Genomic DNA, 22,598 nt, shown 5'->3' with positions numbered 1-22,598 from the left:
AATAACAGATTTGGTAAAAATTGAGTCTTGGCAAGATCAAATCATAAAAACATGGGGGAAAAAAAGTCAGATGTTTCATTTTCTACTTGCTTTTTTTTAAATGTATGAAGACAAACAAATGCCCCTTACTTCAACAATGAAAAGTTGTGAATTGGTTATTGATGTAGCTTCCTCTCATTTGCCCCAAGTGGAGAGACTCTCAAAGGTTTGGGACAGCTGGTCATGTGACCCACAACACCAGCCAATTAGAGCGCAGGGCTCAGATTTCATTTGGTGGTGAGGAGTCACTAAGCTCCGCTGAGCTTTAGGAAAGGGAGACTGACTCATCTGCTTAGCCTCTAAAGTTTTCGAGTACGTTTAGCCCATCCAAAGATGGACTAAACAGCACATCAGACCCGGTGTCTTTGTTATGGGACGTTAAGGAAGCCACAGTAAGAAAGGAGAAGGAATTTGGAGAATTCATCACTTTACAGGCTCTTCCTGAAAGAAGAGGGAGATGGGGGCTGGAGCAATAACCATCTGTGTAAGTACAAAAAACATGTTGGTCAGCTCATTTTAAGGCAGGGAACTCAGTCAGCCAGTATTTAAGTAAGTTGATTATTGTGGAGTATCTGCATGCATCAATGTGCAAGAGTCCCGGCTGTGATCCTGGACTGAAACCTGGGTAAAAGCTGATAGACTGAGGTCATTTCTTCCCATCTGTTAACAATGTCTCTTGTGTTAGGCCACCTGGACCTGACACTCTAGTGTGAGCTTCACTTAATGAAACTTTACACATAAGTTTACATTGCTTTGTTCTTCTTTTTTTATTAGGACAGTAACCTCAAATGGACAACTCTGTATCTTATTAACCTTTAAAAGGTTCGTATTTAAGTATACATACTACTGTAGGGTACTTGTATGCACCTTTTCGGGTTAAATAAGGTACAAAGTTGTCCCTTTTCAGAACTGTCCCAGTGACAAGCTGTTGTATCCCTAAAGATACAGTTTTGGAAAATGTAGTTAGTGTTGTAAAGTATGAGCTTATGTTTGTATAAAAGCAGAGAGGATCTGCAGCTGTTGCTAGCATGCGCTGCTACAACCAGTTGTTGTCAGGACCACACACAGCATGTGTGCGCACGCATGCGTGACATATCAACAAACACGCAGAGACCGGGTTTCACCCAACAGAGATGGAGTTTGTGAAATTGAACTAAGACCAAAAACCTGCATTTATGCTTTTGCAGCCAAGTTGGAGGCTATTATGATTTTTGTCAATGTTTTTAAAGTCTGTTATGCTCATCAAGACTGGATTTATTTATTCAAGCACAACTATATATATATATATATATGTAAATATATTTTAAAATATAATTTATTTCTGTGATGCAAAGCTGAATTTTCAGCATCATTGCTGAAATCACTTTAATATGTTATTTTGCTTCTCAAGAAACATTTCAGTCATCGATGTCTAAAACAGCATTGTTTTTGGAAAATGATACAATTTTTCAAGATTCTTTGATGAATATAAGGTTTAAAAGAGCAGCATTTCTTTGACATCTTCTTTAACATTATAAATGTCTCTACTGTCACTTTTTATCATTTAAATATTTGTTTAGTTTTTGAGCTAATCTATTTTAACTCTTCAGCTAGAAATAATATAGGATCTTATGTGATATGAGGGTTTACTGAGGTGTATTTTTCAGTCTATAGGGGAGCGTTAGAAGATCCATTGATTCCCAAAAGAGTCAAAGCAGGGGGCGTCATTGTCAGAACCTGTGATGGAAACTTGCAGCACAAAGTTTTCTATTACTCTCATTGACTGTGAATAGCATGACTGTATGCTAATGCTAGGCTCTTCACGTATGAAGTGTTGTGAGGACCCTGTGTGGGGTTGGGGTGATTTCGTGGACATCTGTTCCTGTTGGTCTCTCATGAGTAGCTCAGACAGGCTTATGTTCTTAATAACTACTGGAGGAGCAAAATGCTAGAGACTTTAGCAGGAAGATTCAGATATAAAGCTTCTATGCTAATAATTAGTTATCATTATTATTTGAAAGAAATTGGTACTTTTATTCAACAAAAACAGTTTTTAAACAATGACATTTAGAAATGTTTCCTGAGCAGTAAATCAGTATATTACAGTGATTTCTGAAGGATTATGTGACTCTGAAGAATGGAGAAATTATGCTGAAAATTCAGCTATGCATCTCAGGAATAATTACATATTAAAATATATTCAAATAGAAAACAATTCTTTTAAACTGTAATAATATTGCACAATGTTACAGTTTTAACAGTATTTGTAATTAAATAAATTCAGCATTGGTGGGCACTTAAAAACATTTTTAAAAATCACTGATTATTAAGCAAATAAGGCCTTATGGTTTGTGTTAGTGAACTGACACTGAAGCACTGATTCACCTCACATTATGCTGTCATGCCTTCAAAATAAATGCACTTATATGGTAAGGTACTCCTACTATTGGTATTTGAGCTGATTATGCGTAGGCTATAGTATAAACGTGTGTTTACAAAGTGGCCTGGGTCATGCACTGCTGAAAAAGGAAATTTCGTACAGAACACACAGTTAGAAGATGCTCACATGACTGTAGAGAGACTGTAGAGAACAGAATGAGCAGGCAATCTGTGCGTTTATTGCATTTTAAAAACTACTGCAGAAAGATAGTATTTGCACATGCAGCCTTGCTATAAAATCTCAAACTTGCCCAAAATGGTTTGTTGCTCTTAGCTAATTTAAGCTGAACTAGGTCACCAGTTTTAGGCTGATTTAAGATTTGTAAATTATTACATAAAAAAAGCGTAACCCTTTAACAATTTACAATGCTAAACATACTTTCATAGCTAACTATTGTCCATCATACTACTTATCAATATATGTTTTGAAAACTATTAAAATATGTAATTTTGTAAAATTATCAATAAAATAAATTGTAAATAATAATAATTTAAAATTACAAATAAATATCAGTTTAACGTTTTCCCGTCATTTTAGCATGCTAACGGTTAACAGGTAACTTGTTTAAAAAAAAATCATGTTTTTTTTTATTTCTCTGAATATAAATATTAGCATAAATAATATAATATGAACAAACTAAACTAAAACTTAATAAAAATCTATATATACATAAAAAATGTGTTACCTAATAAATACAACTCAGTTTAAAATATCAACAAAAACTACAATAATATATGAACAATACTAAAATAACAATACCTTACACTTTAGGTGTCTATTACCTAATAAACCTCTTCCCTGATTAACTCAATTGATTATAGTTTTCATTGAAAGGAAAATATTTGTTCACCACATCAGTATAACTTCCTGACTGCATACGATTCAAAGCTTTCTTCCTCTAATCCATAACAAGCTCTGTTCTCTATAGGCACAGCTGAGTTTGACATACTGTCAGCTTGAGTGTGTTTCCTCTCACCTGGTTACAGGTGCATGGCAACCTCTCCTGACGTAGACACACACACACACACACACACACACACTAGTCTCCCTCCCTTCTGTTTCCTGCCACTGACAGATCCACCTACACAGGCAGTGGGAAAAGTCTCTGATATAAAGGCTGATAGATGGACTAGGGGTCATCAAGATGCAGACGGTCAGAGCAGTGGATGTGGTTGACTGCTCCTTTCTCTTCTGTTTTTCCCAGCACAACAAGGCAGCCGTTCAGATAAAGGAGGACATGAAGAGGATGGTGCAGCTGCCCATGATCAAACCCTCTCCAGCCACTGCCACGGGGAGGAAGAAGATCTTCGGCGTGTCTCTGCTGGAGTTGAGAGATCTGGGACTGGTCGAGGACGGGGTTCCTGTGGTGGTCCGGAGTATGGTGGAGTATCTGGAAAAGCATGGTAAGTGTTGCTCTCAGCTCATGTGTTAGACCTGGGCAGTTGATGGGAGAAATCTGATCTGGGGACAATGATAAAGAATTAAAAGTAACCTGAGTATTTCTTCAGTGAACCATTATAATGCTTTAAGCATCTAATAGCACATCACATCCTGATCCTGGCCTACTGCATTTTTTACAAAGAAGAACTCATCAGGTGACTGATACAGGCCTAGGATTTATTGGACAATTTATGATTTATGATTGTTTTCAGAGGTGCGGCAAATGCCATATAACAAATAGCGGACTATTTGTTTCAGACTTTATAGGGATTGATTCTAGGGCAAAAAATGTATATATTATTTTGTAATACTCTTTTTTTTGTTCTGTTTTCTATTTTTATTTTGAAATTAAAGTTTTTACTTAATATAGATATAATTATTAGAGTTTGTGTGTGTGTGTGTGTGCACGTGCGTTTGTGTGTGTGTGTGTGTGTGTGTGTGTGCGTGCTTCTTTTGAAGAATACTGTGGGTTCACTCAGTGCACCATGTTGGCTGAAGTGAATCAACTGGCAAGCAGTGTGTTTTTCTACCTGCCAATAGTACATAATGTCTAAAAACATAAAATCACAGCTTTTACTATTTTAGTGAATGGCTCCAAGCCTTTAGCTCAACAAAGACCAAGCTGTGGCTATTAAAATTAGGTAACTGGGTACCGGATCAAGGTCGAACCAAATAAAAAAGGAAAGATGTGTGCACTCAAGAAGCAGCATGATTTCTAATCGTATTTCTTCAGTAATATTTATTTATTTACGGTAAAAATACTAAGCTTATCATTATACAGTCAGTTAAAAAAGCATTATTTTTTATTTATTTAAAAACACAAAAGATAATAGAAAGCACTATAAATGTACAATAATAATGATAATAAAAAACCTCCTACATAATCCCACCTCTGTCCTCTAAAACTCATTTGTTAGTGAAGAACTGTGATTGACAACAACATGACAAAACCGCAAGGATGAAATGGAGAACAATATTATTTTATATAACAATACTTTTCAACATATATTATATTAATTTCACTTCCTATTGACTTTTCCCTTGAAATCAACTCTCAGGTCTTAAAAAGACTAGAATTTATATTTGTTCCAACTGTAGTACATCCTGTTTTCCTCTGGATGCTGCTATAACCCTTTCAGAGAAGACGGGCTGAGCCTTTGACATGTCAGCATGAAACTGTGCAAGAATTTTACTTAAGCTTGATTTTTCTGTCGATTTTATGGCGTTGATCAAATATCTTCTCATATGTATTTTTATTTTTTTAAAGATTAGTTTGTCAGTTGAACTAAAAGTGCCATAACTACGTGTTGAAACCTTAAAATGTTCTTAGTTTGAACTACAAATGGACTTCCAGAGCTTCATGTCTGTCTCATGGTGCCACGATCTGCCAGGTCTTCGTCTGGAGGGTCTGTTCAGAGTAAACGGCAGCGTCCGGACTGTGGAGAACCTGCGGAAGAGGTTTGATGGAGGAGAAGAGGTGGATCTGCATCAGGATTCAGACCCCTGTGCTGTGGCCAGTTTACTGAAACAGTTCTTCAGGGATCTGCCTGAAGCTCTCATCCATCCCTCCATCCACAGTCCTCTCATTCAGCTGTACCAGGGTGAGGCAGCTTTAGTCTTCATGTTTGGGTGCTGTGGTGTGGTGTGGGGTAGTACTTTAAACATCTGGACTGGTAACTGAAAGATTTTAAACTTCGGAGACTTTTTGGGGACATGGTCAGAGAAAATATAAGGCACGACGTTCTTGAGAAGTAATGATTTCGTCTTTCATTTGTATGCCTAATTATAGAAAAGCCAACGATAAACGTTTCTTGTTTCGTCAGACTTAAGAAGTTAAGAAATGATACCATTTCAATTCAAAATGACCATATTTGAGAAAAAAGTCATGTAGTTTATCCCTGTATTATCATTAGTCATTAGTTTAAGATTTAATGTAAAAATGTTGTCAAATATGGATTGGGTAAACTGGCAGTGGGCGGGTTTCACAAACCAAAACAAAGACCGACATTTCGGCCCAGACGCACATTTTCCAAAAAGAATAACTTACTGTAGCATTGTTTTTCAGATAAACAAGAATGATAACTTGGCATGTTTCTTAAATATCTGCAAACATATTATAGTATTTTATGCGTTAGTAGAGTCAAAAACGTACATACAAACACCTATAAAGGGATATGGGAAAGAAAACATAAGCTGAAATGAGAAAAAAATATATTTCATAGCTAACAATTTTTTTTTTTTTTTTTTTTTGAAGTGGAGTCATAAGGAAAATGTTTTGCATGCAAACACAACACCTTTAAAATTTTCCCTATTATATTTTTCCATCACCGTGTCCACTTATCCTTATACACGTTTTAGATATATTATTATATATTATATAATTAACAATATTTGCAATATATGTCACCGGTTTTAGTGCCAGTCAAACCTGTTAGGCTGTTGATCAACTGAAATTATTTGGGTGAAGGTTATGGTTCTATCTAAAGCTCATGAGTCATAGTCAAAGTAAGTGCTTTAAATCATGATCTGTGTTATGCCTAAAGAGCTCTAGGCAAGATTTTGGCTTTAGTACTTTAATAAATTATATTGTATTGCTGGCTTGCGTCCATTCAAATTGGAAAAAACTTGAATTTGCAACTGTTTCATCACTTACTGACCTCTGCGACGTGCAGAGAGGAGACTTTACTTGATTAATGTTATCTTGGTGTCAGAGATCAGCGGTGCACCAATAAACACCTCAGTTTCATATTAATACTTCCCAAGAAAGAATTTGAACATGAGCTGATTTTTTTTGTCTGTGGTGTATTTCCACTGCAAAACAATAAGAAATGCTGCAAACATCACTGCAAATTTTGAGAAAGGCAGCAGCAAAATCAGTCATTTTAGGCCACAACAATCAGAAAAAAAGTCCTGCGAAATCCTGGAGGGATTGATATATATATATATATATATATATATATATATATATATATATATGATTTCTAGTAAATTCTAGCTTAGCTTTCACGATCATAGGGAGGTTCCTCTATTTCATTAGTAGTTATAGCAGGCACAATTCAGCAATTTGACGTGTCACTTTCTCTTCCCATGTCCACACACACTATTAAAGGCATCACCCTTCACCTACTTCGTACAGAGTAGTTCCTAGTCAGCTTTATTCACTTCCACATTTACTATTCACCTTAAAAACGCCACAAAAATCCTTGTCAACACTTTGTGTTTTGCAACTGTTACTGCTTTGTAGCTGTTTCTGTGACAGCTTTAGCTAAAATAGAAAATATATTACCACAATTTAAAAATGACAAATATTATGAAAATATTTATTATTTACTATAATGTAAATTGAATAATAATAATTTATTTTTATAAATGTATTACTGCAGTGTATTTATTTTTTTGTCAAATAATTAGTAGTTAGTTTGAGTTTGTCAACAACTAACCAAAAAGGAAAATGTATAACAATAAAAAAATTATAATTTAAAATTTATTATTATTGTAAATATGAATGATTAATGATTTATTTATTTATCAATTAATTAATTATAAAATATATCTGTATTGAAAATTTTCACAGAGTTTATAAGGTGATTTAAATCATTTAAAGTAGCATTTTCTATTACTTTGATCATATTGCTTTACCAAAAATATCAAATCCTTTATTATATTTCTGTGTTGTTCTGTCAGAATCCAGTGAGGGTGACTTCTGTAAGGACCTGCGTGAGCTTCTACTCCAGCTGCCAGATATCCACTACAGTCTCCTGCATCACTTATGTCACTTCCTGTCCCAGGTGGAACAAGAACATGCTCATAACCGCATGACCGCCACCAACCTGGCCACGGTGTTTGGGCCCAACGTCTTCCAGTAAGTCACAGTCACACAGCTCAAAAGCAAAGCAATCAAATATTTTTTACGTCCATATTAGCTGACCCATAATCTGATACCCATCATGTCTTCAAGTAACTTCTTTACTTTGCATTTAAGTTCAAGGTAATTGCAGAAAGCTCTAAATGTTAGATGCTCTGCATGTATCTGCAACTATTTGAATGATGTTTCCTCCGCTCATTGCCAAAAGGTGCATGTTATGTGATCTGCGTGTCATGTTCTCAGTCTGGCTTCTCATTGGCTGTATTTCAGAGTGATCGGGACTCATGTTTCCAAGACACACTTTACACAACCCTTGACCAACTCTATAGAGCATAGTTTCAATGCCTCCACAGTCATGAATTATCTGTTTGTCATTAGTGTACTGTAACTTCAAAAATTCACACTATTTTGTTTATTTATTTATGTATGTATACTGTTTATTATTATTATTATAAAAAAAAATGTACAGTGTATTTGACATTCCTTTTTGTTAGTTGATTATCTTATTATATTAGTGTTCCTGTAGCTCAGTTGGTAGATCATTGCATTATCAAGGGCAAAGTTGGGGGTTCGATTCCCCGGGAACACATGATATTTTTCAGTAACACTTTTCTGAATTCTCACTATTAATTAGTCGCTTATTAGCATGCATATTACTAACATATTGACTGTTTATTCGTTCGTTTCAGCACATATTATTGCCTTATTCTGCACGACCATATTTTCCCTTAACCCTATCCCATACCTAAACAACTACCTTACTAGCTATTAGTAAGGAATATATTAGGAGTGTATTGAGACAAAAAGTTGTAATTAATAATGAGTTATTAGTGAGAATTGGTCCATAAATTGAAAAGTGTTAACTTATGTTGCGGGAAAAAATAAACCATACAGTTTTGTCTAGTAATTGTACTTTTTTTTTCTTTAAACATAAAAAAAAAAAAGAAAAAAAAAAAAAAAAAATATATATATATATATATATATATATATATATATATATATATATATATATATATATATATATATTTACATAATTATGATTTACCAAAGCATGATTTTCTTTTCTTTTTTTATTGATATAATCCTATAAATTATAACTTTAAATCTTGATGGTTTAAATTGTCATTGCATCATTAAAAATAATTCTTTGAAATACGTGTTGGGTGCAAGTTTCGGCTTTCTTGTGGCTAGCTCTCCTGGCTTCGGACTCCAATAGAGGGGGCCAAAGTCTGGGGGGAGTTCTTTACTCGATGTCAGCGCTAACACAAATATCACTTACATACGCTCTGTGGTCATAAATTACTTGGTTGCTATTTTCAGGCATAGAAACACTCAGGCTGATTATTCACAAGTGAATAGCTCTGAGAAAAAAACTCAAAAAGCATTCAGATGTGTACCTCCATACATAACTAACTATACATCCAGATTTAACTCTCTACTAAAATTTTCAATGTAGTTTATGTCTTACAGAGGCTGGGCATGAAGTAATGTGACATGCTTCGTCAAAATAATTGTTGCATCAATTCATTTGAAATATGATTTTATTTGTTCCCTGCTATAGTGACTTGAAAGGAAGTTGCCAGTTATTGTAATATGAACACAATCTCTTATAACACATCAGCCACTCAGTTTCAGCCACAACATGTGTGTTTGAGACCTCAGCCTCTGTGTAACCTCAGATCAGTGAGGTGGAAGTGACAAAACTGTTTTCTGTTTTAGGCACATACCTTTCTTCTTCTCTGTACAGCATGTTCTCTTTATGGTGAATAATAAAATCATAAATACAGCTGTCAGACGAGCACTCTGTGACCCCATACAGTAGCATTTACTGTATATTTTATCACGCCGTCGTGGGACAGTATCTCAGTGTGGCCTCTCACAAAGAGAGAATAATTATTTAGTTTACAAAAAAGTTTGCTTTTTAAACATTTTACCTAAGTGACAGGAAATAGTTTTTATAAAACAGAGAGTTCCGGTCCTTGATTCTGATTGGTTGAGCCAATGTTGTAAATCTCTCTACAAACATACACCTTTGTTTACGTTTGTGTGGTGCTCGGCAACCACTTTGTTTGAACCACAACCATTTCTGATGAACTACGTTGTTTGGCGAAAAAATTATGTTTTTATTAATATCATTACACTTTGTTTTCTGTTTTATTTTGTGAAACCTTACTAAGTATATATGGAATAACCTTCTTGGGGCTCAAGGGCCTTTTTGACGATAAAATGTCACCTTGATACCATAATGACATTTTTTTTCCATCACATTTTTATGAAAAAAGTTGGTTTATTCCTGATTTATTTTTGCATTTCCATTTTGTTCATATTAATTAATTTATTGTATTTAATTTAATATGAAATGTGTGTATATATATATATATATATATATATATATATATATATATATATATATATATATATATATATATATATATATATATATATATACTTTTTTTTGCGTATTTTGTCTATTAGTATCGGACAGTGTTAAAGTGACAGAAAGCAAAGTGAGAGAAAGAGAGGGGAGCAGGATTGGGAAAGGATCTCAAACTGGGATTCAAACTCGGGACACCCATAGTGCAACAGCACAATATATCAGCACCAAATGTATTCACTGTTATTGCATTATTTATATATTGCTCAGTTGATTGTGATATGTCAATGCTTATGATTTATTACTTTAAAAAAGGAGTTAAATGTTGTTTCTGGTTTTCTAATTTAATGTGGCAGCACTCTGTCTGTTTTCACAGCATGTGTGTGTTTTCTGCAGTGTGTCATCTGGTTTTGACGGTATACGGGAGCAGAATATCTGTAACAACATTATGGCCAAGCTGATCCAGAACTACAGCACTATCTTTGAGCCTGCGGTGGAGAGAAGACTAATCGAAGAAGAACCTTCAAACCTCATCAAAGTAAAAGTGAGTAATGACAAAACATACAGTATTAACCCCCAATGCACTGCCACTTCACTTGCCCTTGGTTCTGTACCATAGACAAAATTATTAAAGAATAATAAATAAAATTGTTCAGTGCAACACAATTGTCCTTGAAATGGAGGCATTTAATCTTAGTACATGCAAACAAACTAAAATTGGGGTTCAAACCAGTGTTGTTTTAGTATCTTTACTATCCTAGTATTTATCATTTTTAAATTAAGAATAATATTTATAATTGATAACATATATCCAGAAATTTGTTATTTGCAAAATGTGACCCCGGACCTGGTCTTAAGTCGCTGGGGTATATTTTTTGCAATATTATCGATTTTTATTTTATGCCAAAAATCATGAGGATATTTAGTAAAGATCATCTTCCATGAAGATATTTTGTATATTTCCTAACATAAATATATCAAAACTTAATTTTTAATTAGTAATATGCATTGCTAAGAATTCATTTGGACAACTTTAAAGGTGATTTTCTCAGTATTTAGATTATTTTGCACCCTCAGATTCCAGATTTTCAAATAGTTGTATCTTGGACAAATATTTTCTAATAAATCATACATCAATGGAAAGCTTGTTCTTTTTCAGCTTTCAGATAATGCAATCTTAATTTAAAAAAATTGACACTTTAGACTGATTTTGTTCTCCAATTTGTTAGATTTGAACATCTGAAGTACACCAAATGCCTTCAAAACTGCAGAGCAACTAAAATATCAACCCATGTATATGAATGCATCTTTCACAACCCAAAACATGTCACTTTCTCCTGCTTCAGCTTAGTGGTCACATGCCTCTGTGTCTGCCTGACCTTGCTTTGTTGCTGTTTGAACCGACTCGTCAAAACTGCAAGACGTCATCATGCTATCTCTCCTATGCCACCATCAACAGTGTCTGCTTTTCCCTTTAGTTTCAGCTGTCACATGAAATTGTGTTGTTTTCTGAATGCATCGCTCATGTGCACTGATGCTTTGTTGCTGTAGTCAGTGGGTTCAAGTGATCCCGCGTGAATCCCTGAGTCTATTGTTTTGTTCTCAGGAGGCCAACACAAACACTGAAAACACAGAGACTTCAACTTTCAATCCTGCTCCGAAGGCACACGCTCCACATGTCAAAAAGATGAAGGTACGGGTGATAGTATACACTGTGTGTGTGTGTATTTGTAGATGTGTATATGCCTTTATTAACAACCTGCTGCGGTACACAGAGCAGTGTGGGTTTGTTTCCACAGCCCATGTCAAATTCCAGTGACATAGCACTTAAACCACCAGCAATCCAATAACTCTGCTTGCCCTGAGGGGAAAGTTACAATCACAAGACTCGGCTTTGAGTTTAATCCAAATGATGCAGATCTTAAGTCAGTCAAAAGCTATTTTTTTAAAGGAGTAGTTGGGCTAAAAATTTAAATTTGTTGAAAACGTATTCACCCTCAGGCTCTCAGAAATGTTGATAAGTTCTTTTCTCTTCATCAGAACAGATTTGGCGAAGTTTAGCATTGCCTGACTTGCTGTAGCATTGAATGGGTGCCGTCAGAATGAGAGCCCAAACAGCTGATTAACACATCACAATAATCCACAACTCCAGTCCATCAAATAACATCAAAGATACATGTTTGTAAGAAACAAATCCATCATTAAAACATTTTTAACTTCACAATTTCTGGACAAAATATATGAGTCCATAATTCATAATAATGCTTCCTAAAAAAGTCCATCTCCTGATTCAGACCGGAGGTAGCAATATTGTGGATAGAGAACTTGTATTTTAGCCAGAAACAATAGTCTGAAGTGGAAAACACCTTTATGATGAATTCTTCTTTCTTAGAAACATGAAGCTTTTCACTTCACCTGACATTAATTGGTGGAATGGAGTGGTGTGGATTACTTGTGAATTATTGTGATGTTTTTATCAGCTGTTTAGACTCTCATTCTGACGGCACCCATTCACTGCAGAGCATCTTTTGGTGAGCAAGCGATATAATGCATATTTCTCCAAATCTGATGTGACGAAGAAACAAACTCATCTACATTGCGGATGTCTTTTCCTTTAATAGTCATTTGGACTTTTTCAGCACTTAAAGACCTTTACCACAGATGAGGCTGGGACATAAAACTAGGGGCTCGATTAAACCTCTTGGTATTTACATCATGCTGACTTTGGATTCTTGTGACCTTAATTCCTGTTAAAGGGATGTATTTGTCTTTCCGATGGGTATTAAAGTTACACCCCTGAGGTGTTTTCGTGGACTACAGGATGTGTTTGCTCATGCAATGAGGAACAACACTGAGTGAAAGATGAAGAACAGATCTACAGTAGCTCATGCCAAGTGCACCTCTTGATAAACACTAAGTCAATGAATGTATGAAGTCATTAAGTCATATGTGTATTTGCTTGCTTGATACATTTCACAAGCAGGCAGATTGTAATTGAGTTTTACTCTTACACGCCGGATGTTAAATGCACAAAGAAAGAGAGCTCTGTTTTCTGTCAGTTCAATTGAATTAACATTCCCTCTCAAGTGGATGAGGTCAGTTGCATATGACGGTGGTCATGCGTACGTGCTCAGAGCATCACGGTGTAGTGTTTACGTGTCTGCTGGAGACGGGCTGGGTCTCATGTTTGTGTATGTTCTCTCTATGAAGCAATGTGAACCATGATCCTCTTAAATGACTGGCATGATGTTTTGCTAACAATAATATTGTTTCTGTAGATTGAAAAACCTTGTATGAAGGTACTTGCCCTCTGGGCACAAGTTTTTCCAAGTACTGGTCAAAGGTTTGGGGTCGGTAAGATTTTGCAAAATTTTTTAAAAGAAGTCTCTGATGCTCAACAATGGCGCATAAATGTAAAGCCGCATTTTCAGTCTTCAGTGTCGCACGATCCTTCAGAAATCATCCTAATATGCTGAATTGATGCTCAAGAAGCATTTTTTTATTATTGTTATTATCAATTAAGAAAACTCCTTAAAATGTTTGTGGAAATAACAGTGTTTATTTGAAATCAAAATCTTTTTAACACTATCTTTACCATCACTTTTGCTCAATTCAGTGCAATCTTGCTGAATAAAGAAAATGCCTCTAACTTTTAACAGTGATGTGCTTCTGCAACTCATATGTTTTATACAGTTTTTGAGATGCCCATGTTACTATAAACGGTAACACTTTAGTATAGGGTCCAATTCACACTAATAACTAGTTGCTTATTAGCATGTCTATTATTAACATATCGGCTGTTTATTAGTGCTTATAAAGTTCATATAATGCATAACATCCATAATCCTACCCAATACCCTAAACTGCCTTATAAACTATTAATAAGCAGCAAATAAGGAGTTAATTGAGGCAAAAGTCATAGTTAATGGTTAGTTAATAGTGAAAATTGGACCCTAAAATAAAGTGTGACCCTATAAACTTTAAATGTAATAGATTGTATGTCGAAATCATTTGATCAATCACTATCATCTTGTTAGGTCACAAAGTGCACGCCAGTTGAAAATTCAGATGATCCTTTACCAACACCAAGAAAAAAGAAGGTAAGTTATATAGTCTTTGTGTTTTAAAAACTTAAAACTCCTGTCTTCTACAAAATATGATTGTTAAGATCAGTCTGGCTATGTCATACGATAAATAAAGCTTCACAATTCCTGCTCATAGAACTGCTGTAAATTACAAACCTCATTCACTAGTTGCAAATCAATAAAATTGGATTGCAGTGGTGCAATTATAGTCAGTTCATGGTATAATCAAGTGCTTGTTGTGTGAATTCCCTTTGGGCCTGATCTATTTAGCATCCAGCTTTATTCTATTAACCAGAAGTTGGTTGAGTTTACATCCTCATTGTGGCTTCCTGGAAGGAAGAGTCTTCACATTCAAAAATCTGAAATATATATTTTTTCCCATCTTCCACCTTCCTGAAATATCTCCGCCAAGGAAGGTCTGAACACACGACAGCTTATGCTGTGTTTTTGTGTTCTCTTTGAAATCCAAAGCTATTATTGAAAGCCCTCTGTTTACACAGACATGTGGTACTGAGGTGATAAGGCCTGTGGGAGAACCGTCGAATCGGCGAACTGGTGTCGTAAACAGGCTGAGAATTGCTGATGGAAAAAATACATGATGGGACTTTCATGAAAAATAAGACCACTTCCTACAGCGGAGACGTTTCCAATTACATAAGCGGTCGATGAAATCTTTTAGTTCAACACGTAGTGCTCACTCGGATTACCTCACTTTGTTTTGGGTGAACCAGCATAAACAAACACTTTATACACGTGATAGTTTAACACGTTCGAAAGGCGTTATCTTGAAGGTTTTAGCAGATAAAGGAGATTTCTCTTATTTATTGACTTGTTTCGTAGCACGAGTCAAATACTCGTTGTGGTTATCTCCCGAAACTGAAATATTTCCTTGTTTTGGAGGATTACGTTTCACTTGGCATGAAGTTTTATGATTCGTTTTTTTGTCCTACGCTTACGGTATGTGAACTTTGCATTGGGATGTCTTGGAGGTTCAAAGTGTTTACAAAAATGTACAGCATCTTTGGTCGCAGCTACACAAACTATTGATATTTGATGGGGTCAGCTGTCGCTTCCATCTATGTTTAAGCTTACATAATTTGATTTGAGCATTTTGTTGAGTGTTCAGTCGAGGTGACTGATTATCAACGAGGAGGTTAATCTGGGAGGTGTGTTATAAGCCTCTGTTGAAATGTAAGGGAGTCAGGTTTGTTATGAGAAGTGAGGACAGAGAAACATCTAGATCTGGAGTCTTGGAAAGAAAAATGAAACTTTGTTTTATTAAACTCTGATACCTCTAATCATGCGGTTTCTTGTTTCTAAATTTAGTGGGTGTTAAAGTCGGCTAACAGATCCAGTAGAAAAGCACCACCCACATGTTATACTGAGAGAAGACTTCTAGTAAAAATCTAGTTCTGTTATTCTGGAAGTTGTTTTTAAAAATCATGTTTTACAGTTTACTGTAAACACACAATGCATCGTCTGTTAAAACTGTAATTTTAAGGTTTGTAGCCTGATTTTTCTGTGTTTTGTCAGGTCACTCAATGCACTCCAGTTGAGAATACAGACCAGTCAAGAGAAAGTGAGTCTAGTCCAGACAATCCTGTACCAACACCGAGAAAAAAGAAGGTAAGAAATGATGCAAGGTTTCAGCAAAGAGCAGGGAAAAGTTTTATTTTGTGTACTTTACTAGTGGAATAGTTTACCAAAACTTGGCCAGTAAGATGTATTTTTTTAAAGAAATTATAAATTTATTGAACAAGAACAGATTGATATTTTAAAACGCTTTATAATGTAACCAAAGATTTGTATTTGTTTCTTAACAAATGTTGTTCTTTTAAACCTTCTTTTGATTAATCCTAGTTTCTAAAAAATGTTTTAACTGTTTTCTGCATTGATAATAATAAGATTTCTTTTAGCAATAAATCTACTTATTAGAATGATTTCTGAAGGCTTATGTGACACTGAAGACTGGAGTAATGATGCTGAAAATATAGCTTTACATCACAGGAATAAATTAGATTTTAAATATACAATACAGACCAAAAGTTTGGACACACCTTCTCATTCAAAGAGTTTTTTTTTATTTTCATGACTATGAAAATTGTAGATTCACACTGAAGGCATCAAAACTATGAATTAACACATGTGGAATTATGTATGGAATTATATACATAACAAAAAAGTGTGAAACAACTGAAAATATATCATATTGTAGGTTCTTCAAAGTAGCCACCTTTTGCTTTGATTACTGCTTTGCACACTCTTGGCATTCTCTTGATGAGCTTCAAGAGGTAGTCACCTGAAATGGTCTTCCAACAGTCTTGAAGGTGTTCCCCAAGAGATGCTTAGCACTTGTTGGCTCTTTTGCCTTCTGTCTGCGGTCCAGCTCACCCCTAAACCATCTGGATTGGGTTCAGGTCCGGTGACTGTGGAGGCCAGGTCATCTGGCGCAGCACCCCATCACTCTCCTTCTCGGTCAAATAGCCCTTGATGCCTTCAGTGTGACTCTACAATTTTCATAGTCATGAAAATAAAGAAAACTCTTTGAATGAGAAGGTGTGTCCAAACTTTTGGTCTGTATTGTATATTCAAATAGAAAACAGCTATTTTGAATTGTAATAATATTTCACAATTACATTTTTTTATATATTTTTAATCAAATAAATGCGACCATGGTGAGAATCAGAGGCTTATTTAAAAAATAAAATAAAGAAAATTGTATTACTCCCCAAATGTTTGAACAGTAGTGTAGGTGAATGGCATAAAAGAAGTTTATATATTATCTTCTAAAGCTGTATGTTTGTGGGATGAGCTGACTGAAATCTAACTTCTAATTTAACTTCTGATTAATGTTAACATCTTAAAGATCATCCCATGGTGTCCTGTGCTTTTGCATAACGTTAGTGCTTCAACCCATCTATAAACACTAAAACAACGATTTTCTGGTGCTGTTTGCGTCATTAACACATTAGTGTATCGATGTCCAGATTTCGCTTAGTTACTGTGCCTTAAATAGGTCCCACGTGGGCTGAGATCGATAGTGTCCTCTTTACCATAGTCAAAGCCATTACCTACTGACCGTCTGTGCCTTCGGGACTAAGTGCGTGTTATGTGACTTTATCTCATTTGCTTTATGAGTTAAATTTGGTCATCCCTTCTACTTTGCTGTACCAGATTGGCCTGTTATTCACAAATCAATGCTCAAAAGTTTGGATTTCACATTCCCTTCTGGCTAAACACGGTTGTGGTCCTAGGATAGTGGCAGTCTTGCATTAAACCTTATAGTTTAAGGTCTGCTTATCATTTGCATCATCTAGTGGCAATGGATCGATCTGAATTTGACTTGGCTCGTGTGCGTATGAGATTTTTTAGCTATTACACTTATTCAACAGGTTTCCGGCATGTACAGCCTTTATCGGTTAGAAAGGTAAGACAAATGTGAGCTAAGTTGTTATTGTGCTGTATAACTATCTTCATGTTGGTGTTTCCTGGGGTCTTCAAACTAATGGATTTTCTTGTAATGAATGTACATTTCTGTCCATCTGTCTTCATCTTTCTTTCGATTTCTGTCTTTCAGGTGAAGAAGATAAAGACAGAGGCTGTGCCGAGATCTTTTCCTCAGCCTGCTCCCTCCAGTGATCCCGTTTCCAGGCCTTTGACCCATCTTCCAGACAGAAGCCCGGGTGCTAGAGCTCCGTTTCCTCCACACTCTCCAGAACGGAGCATCAGCTCCAGCGCTGACGGCATTAACCTGAGCCCTCGGACCGCAAGCCCTGCCAGATCCACAGAGACCTTCAACAGGTCTGTGTCCTTTGCATATATATTAACTGCTGCGTGAACATTATTTTATTTTATTTTTTATTTTATTACAATCCCTATGACTTATTTATTTATTTATTTTTTATTACAATCCCGATTACTTTTATTTTATTTTATTTTATTTTATTTTATTACAATCCCTATGACTTTTATTTTATTATTTTTTTTATGGCATGCATGCTTACCAAGGCACCAAGGCTCCATTTTTTGGATCCAAAAATACAGTAAAGACAGTAATATCGTGGAATATTATTACAATTTAAAATAACTGTTTTCTATATTTTAAAATGTGATTTATTTCTGTGACGCAAAGCTGAATTTTCAATTCACTTTTAATAGAATTTCATTATTATTAATGCAGAAAATTATAAATCTTTTGTAAGATTATAAATATCTTTACTGTCACTTTTGATGAATTGAATGTGCCCTTGGTGAAAAAAAAATACATTTATTAAAAAAATATATTTTGAACTGCTCTGTATATACCATGTACTGTCTGTAAAAATGTTTAGCAGCACAACAGTACATAACAATACAAATATAATCATGTTAAATGTTACCTTATCAATAGATTAAACTACACCTATGTATGCAGGTTAATTGCCTGCTTTACGTTGTATCCTTTATCTTTACTGCAGATCTAGAAATGCCAAAGAAAGTTAAAAGCTTTGAACCAGACAATAATCCTATGAAATCTAGAAAAGACGAGATCCGCTGCACACGGTTTAACAACATTAAAAACTCTTAAATTCTTATCTGAGCTGCCACAGCCTAGTTGTGTGTGGGTTATGTATGCATTTATTTATTATTTTTACTGTACTTACCAACATTAGCCCTATCCTAAACACAAGACACCGATAAATGGAGAACTGTTCTGAACCATTCTGAAAAAAGCATTAAGAAATGTAACATTTTAGTATCCTTTTCCCCTTTCACCCTTGTCCCCTTTTGGCTCTGTAATATGTTGTAAACTGAGAGGAAATATGATGCTAGTGACTCATCATCATGAGTTTTTACCATTCAGCTGAAGTTTTTATAGACTCATAAACACAAGACACAAGAAATGTAAATTCTAATACAAAATCAAGTTCAGTAAGATGTTTTGTAGGGAAAGTGTTTGTAAAAGAAAATATTAAAGTTTCCTTTTTTGGGGGTGAACTTTGCATTTTCTCAGATACTTCAACTTGTTCGAAAATGTAGTCACTTGTCCTAAATAGATTTTGTTTTTCTTACACAGACGCCACAAGCATGTCAATAAGAACAACTGATGTGAGAGTGTCTGTATACCTGACACACTTATGTAACACAGTCTGGGTAAATGTAATAATAACTTGCTCCAACTCTGGAATGACTTTCCTTTTCACAGCTGATGTTATCAAACCCAACACCTGGTTCCTCTGTCCCCTTTAAGACTAATATTATCTTCAATTGAGGAATTTTAGAAGTAGTAACTGCATGAGGATTAGAAAACTGTAATTGTAATATGTCATTTTCCATATGTATATGTGGACCTTGCATCTTCCTGTGGGCCCTTGAAAGGAACAGAAATCCTACAATCTCGCCTTTTTATCGGCTTACAACATACTTCTGTGCCTGCTGTAGAGCTACCAGCGTATATACATCTCAAGAATGGATTTAGTTGAAAGTTCTTGTGACGTTTGAACCTGTAGATTAATGTGTTGATTAAACTTTGATCATTAAAATTCTCCTTGATGTAGCGAAGTGGTACTCTTTTTTTCCCATAATTTCCTGCAGAACAAAAGCTTTGTTGTTCACTCTGGGAGGCTGTGGCTAAGCAGGATTTCCGTTTTTGTAATTCATGACGGCAGTTATTATTTTAATACCCTTGTCAGACTGTGTAACACCACTTAAGAGCTGGAAAAATATTTCCCTTCTACTCCGATTCCCCAAGCAATCTTGCGAAATTTCTTTTTAGGTACGTGCAGTACCCTAATTCTTAGCAGGCTTTACTGTGAAATTTATGCACTTTACATTTTATAACAAGAGGGAAGCACCCTGCACACACACACACACACACACACACACACACAAATGGAAAAGAACTTTGTTCAGAAATCATGTGATTCATGTGATTTTTGGAGCCAAATGGCCTTGAATTTCTTTTTTGTTGCATTTCTGTGTGAATACCTAAATTCTTTGTATTGCATTTTTGTCTCATCTTTGGTGAAAATTGTTAGTTTGAAGAATGTTTAGACATTTTTTCTACAAATAATGAAAGATGTTTATTCAGATGTACATTTTCCATGTATTGCTTAACATTGCTTGTAAAAACTGAATAATCTGATTTGTTTTCACATCTGTATCCTTCAAACTAAATAAATGATTTTACATTCAAAAGTAATTACAGTTAAATAAATAATGTTTCACAAAAAGTGAGAAAAGGTTTCAAATTAAATCGATTACTTATTAATACCTGATGATTATTCATCATCATTTTGCATATTTTTGTCTGAGATGAACATGTATGTAGTTTAAAGGGTGTTTAGATATTTTTACTACAAAAAAGGACAAATATGGATTCAAATTGAAGTTTTCATGAACCTGAGGATTACTATAGGATACTATAGGAGGATTATATATTTTTGTAGTGTAGTGTTTCCATTTAACACATTTTACCATTTTTAATTCCATTAGACAGATAATTTTCTTAAAAAGCCAATAAACTGTGATAAAGTCCACCTGTGATTACTATATTGGCTGTTGTTTACTGACATTGATGCAGTCCCTCTGGTAGATGTGGACTGTTTTGTTCTAAGTAATGATATTAATCTGAATCTGTGGAACATCCACTCCTGACCTCAACGTGTTTTGTTGGCCGAGCTCCAGCATGTGGAGTGGATACGGTTCTTTCCAGCTGTAGTAATTACTGGAGACAAGTCAAACAAAAGCTCTGAACAGCTGCACTATGTGTGTATTGTTCACCCAACAATAGGCACCCTGAGACCCTCGGACCATGTGCTCTAAAAAACTGAGTTTTGTTTACTCTGGCACATACCACATATGTTTAGATTGAGCTGTTCGGTGAGCCTGACCTCTGTTTTCGTTTTTCTCTTTTCCAGTTTGCAAGAAGACGAAAGACCAATATCTCCTTTCTATATTAGGTAGGATCACTCACAGTTTTTCTCACTCTTTCTGCTTTTTTACCTCTTTTGCTGAAAAACATGTTGTTGTGGAGGTGCAAATGACCTTTTTATAATATATTTTCACAATGAAAAATATCTAGACATTTTATTGTGCAAACAAGGTCTCAGTTTACGCTCTCAGATTTTTCACAACAACATTGTGTTCTTGTACATTCAGCGTCAGAAGGTGAATTCATTTAGCACAGCAAATGTCACAAATGTTATTTGCACAAACCATCAGAATAGTACGCACAAATGATCCCTCAAACAACTGAAATCCTATTAGCGTCACATCAGGGACACGTGCTAATTGTTTCTGGTTGAATTCAGTCTGAGCGTGATGGATCTGGTGGTGAACAGGTCAAAACAAACCTCTACTGAGCTTGTTTTCATGGTTACTTCATGTGTTGAACAATTGCATCAGCTTCCGGAAAAGTACCTAGTACCCAGAAAAATGCTATATAAATTTAAGGAATTTATATATATATATATGTATATTTTATAACTTGCAATTCTAACTTTATAACTCTCAATTCTGACTTTACATCTCGCAATTCTGACTATATATCTCGCAATTCTGACTTTACAACTTGCAATTCTGACTTTATAACTTGCAATTCTGACTTTACAACTCGCGATTCTGACTTTATAACTTTTATAACTCACGATTCTGACTTTATATCTCGCGATTCTGACTTTACAATTTGACATTCTGACTTTATATCTTGCGATTCTGACTTTACAATTCGCGATTCTGACTTTTTATATCTCGCGATTCTGACTTTACAATTCACCATTCTGACTTTATAACTTGCGATTCTGACTTTACAATTTGAGATTCTGACTTTATATCTTGCGATTCTGACTTTATAACTCGCAATTCTGACTTTACAACTCACAATTCTGACTTTATATCTCGGAATTCTGACTTTACAATTCGAGATTCTGACTTTATATCTTGCGATTCTGACTTTATATCTTGCAATTCTGACTTTACAATTCGCAATTCTGACTTTATATCTCACGATTCTGACTTTACAATTCAAGATTCTGACTTTATATCTCGCGATTCTGACTTTATATCTCGCGATTCTGACTTTACAATTCAAGATTCTGACTTTATATCTCGCGATTCTGACTTTATATCTCGCGATTCTGACTATACAATTTGCGATTCTGACTTTATATCTCGCAATTCTGACTTTATAACTCACAATCCTGACTTTATATCTCGCAATTCTGACTTTATAACTCACAATCCTGACTTTATATCTCGGAATTCCGACTTTATAACTCACAATTCTGACTTTACAACTCGCAATTCTGACTTTATATTTCGTAATTATAACTTTATAACTCGCGATTCTGACTTTACAACTCGCAATTCTGACTTTATAACTCGCAATCCTGACTT

At 35.0% G+C, this 22,598-nt stretch overlaps 1 protein-coding gene across 4 annotated transcripts in view; it reads left to right on the top strand.

Annotated features, from left to right (window-relative positions):
* Nucleotides 1-309: 309 nt before the first annotated feature.
* The window catches only part of LOC127948997 (protein FAM13A), a 41,785-nt gene continuing 19,496 nt past the window's right edge, over nucleotides 310-22,598 (top strand). For 3 of the 4 annotated variants that reach the window (XM_052545898.1, XM_052545900.1, XM_052545897.1), the window contains exons 1-9: nucleotides 3,603-3,861; nucleotides 5,290-5,499; nucleotides 7,583-7,760; nucleotides 10,534-10,681; nucleotides 11,744-11,830; nucleotides 14,175-14,237; nucleotides 15,756-15,848; nucleotides 17,800-18,023; nucleotides 21,122-21,163. In XM_052545898.1, the coding sequence (XP_052401858.1) occupies nucleotides 3,603-3,861; nucleotides 5,290-5,499; nucleotides 7,583-7,760; nucleotides 10,534-10,681; nucleotides 11,744-11,830; nucleotides 14,175-14,237; nucleotides 15,756-15,848; nucleotides 17,800-18,023; nucleotides 21,122-21,163 (1,304 nt within the window). Of the gene's footprint in view, nucleotides 524-3,602; nucleotides 3,862-5,289; nucleotides 5,500-7,582; nucleotides 7,761-10,533; nucleotides 10,682-11,743; nucleotides 11,831-14,174; nucleotides 14,238-15,755; nucleotides 15,849-17,799; nucleotides 18,024-21,121; nucleotides 21,164-22,598 lie in introns of those variants that run through there. The other variant, XM_052545899.1, reaches the window with a different exon arrangement.

Source organism: Carassius gibelio, chromosome B1 (genome assembly GCF_023724105.1).
Source record: "Carassius gibelio isolate Cgi1373 ecotype wild population from Czech Republic chromosome B1, carGib1.2-hapl.c, whole genome shotgun sequence".
Lineage (NCBI taxonomy): Eukaryota > Metazoa > Chordata > Actinopteri > Cypriniformes > Cyprinidae > Carassius > Carassius gibelio.
Note: the sequence above shows the minus strand (reverse complement) of the source record. Positions and strands in the feature narration are given on the sequence as shown.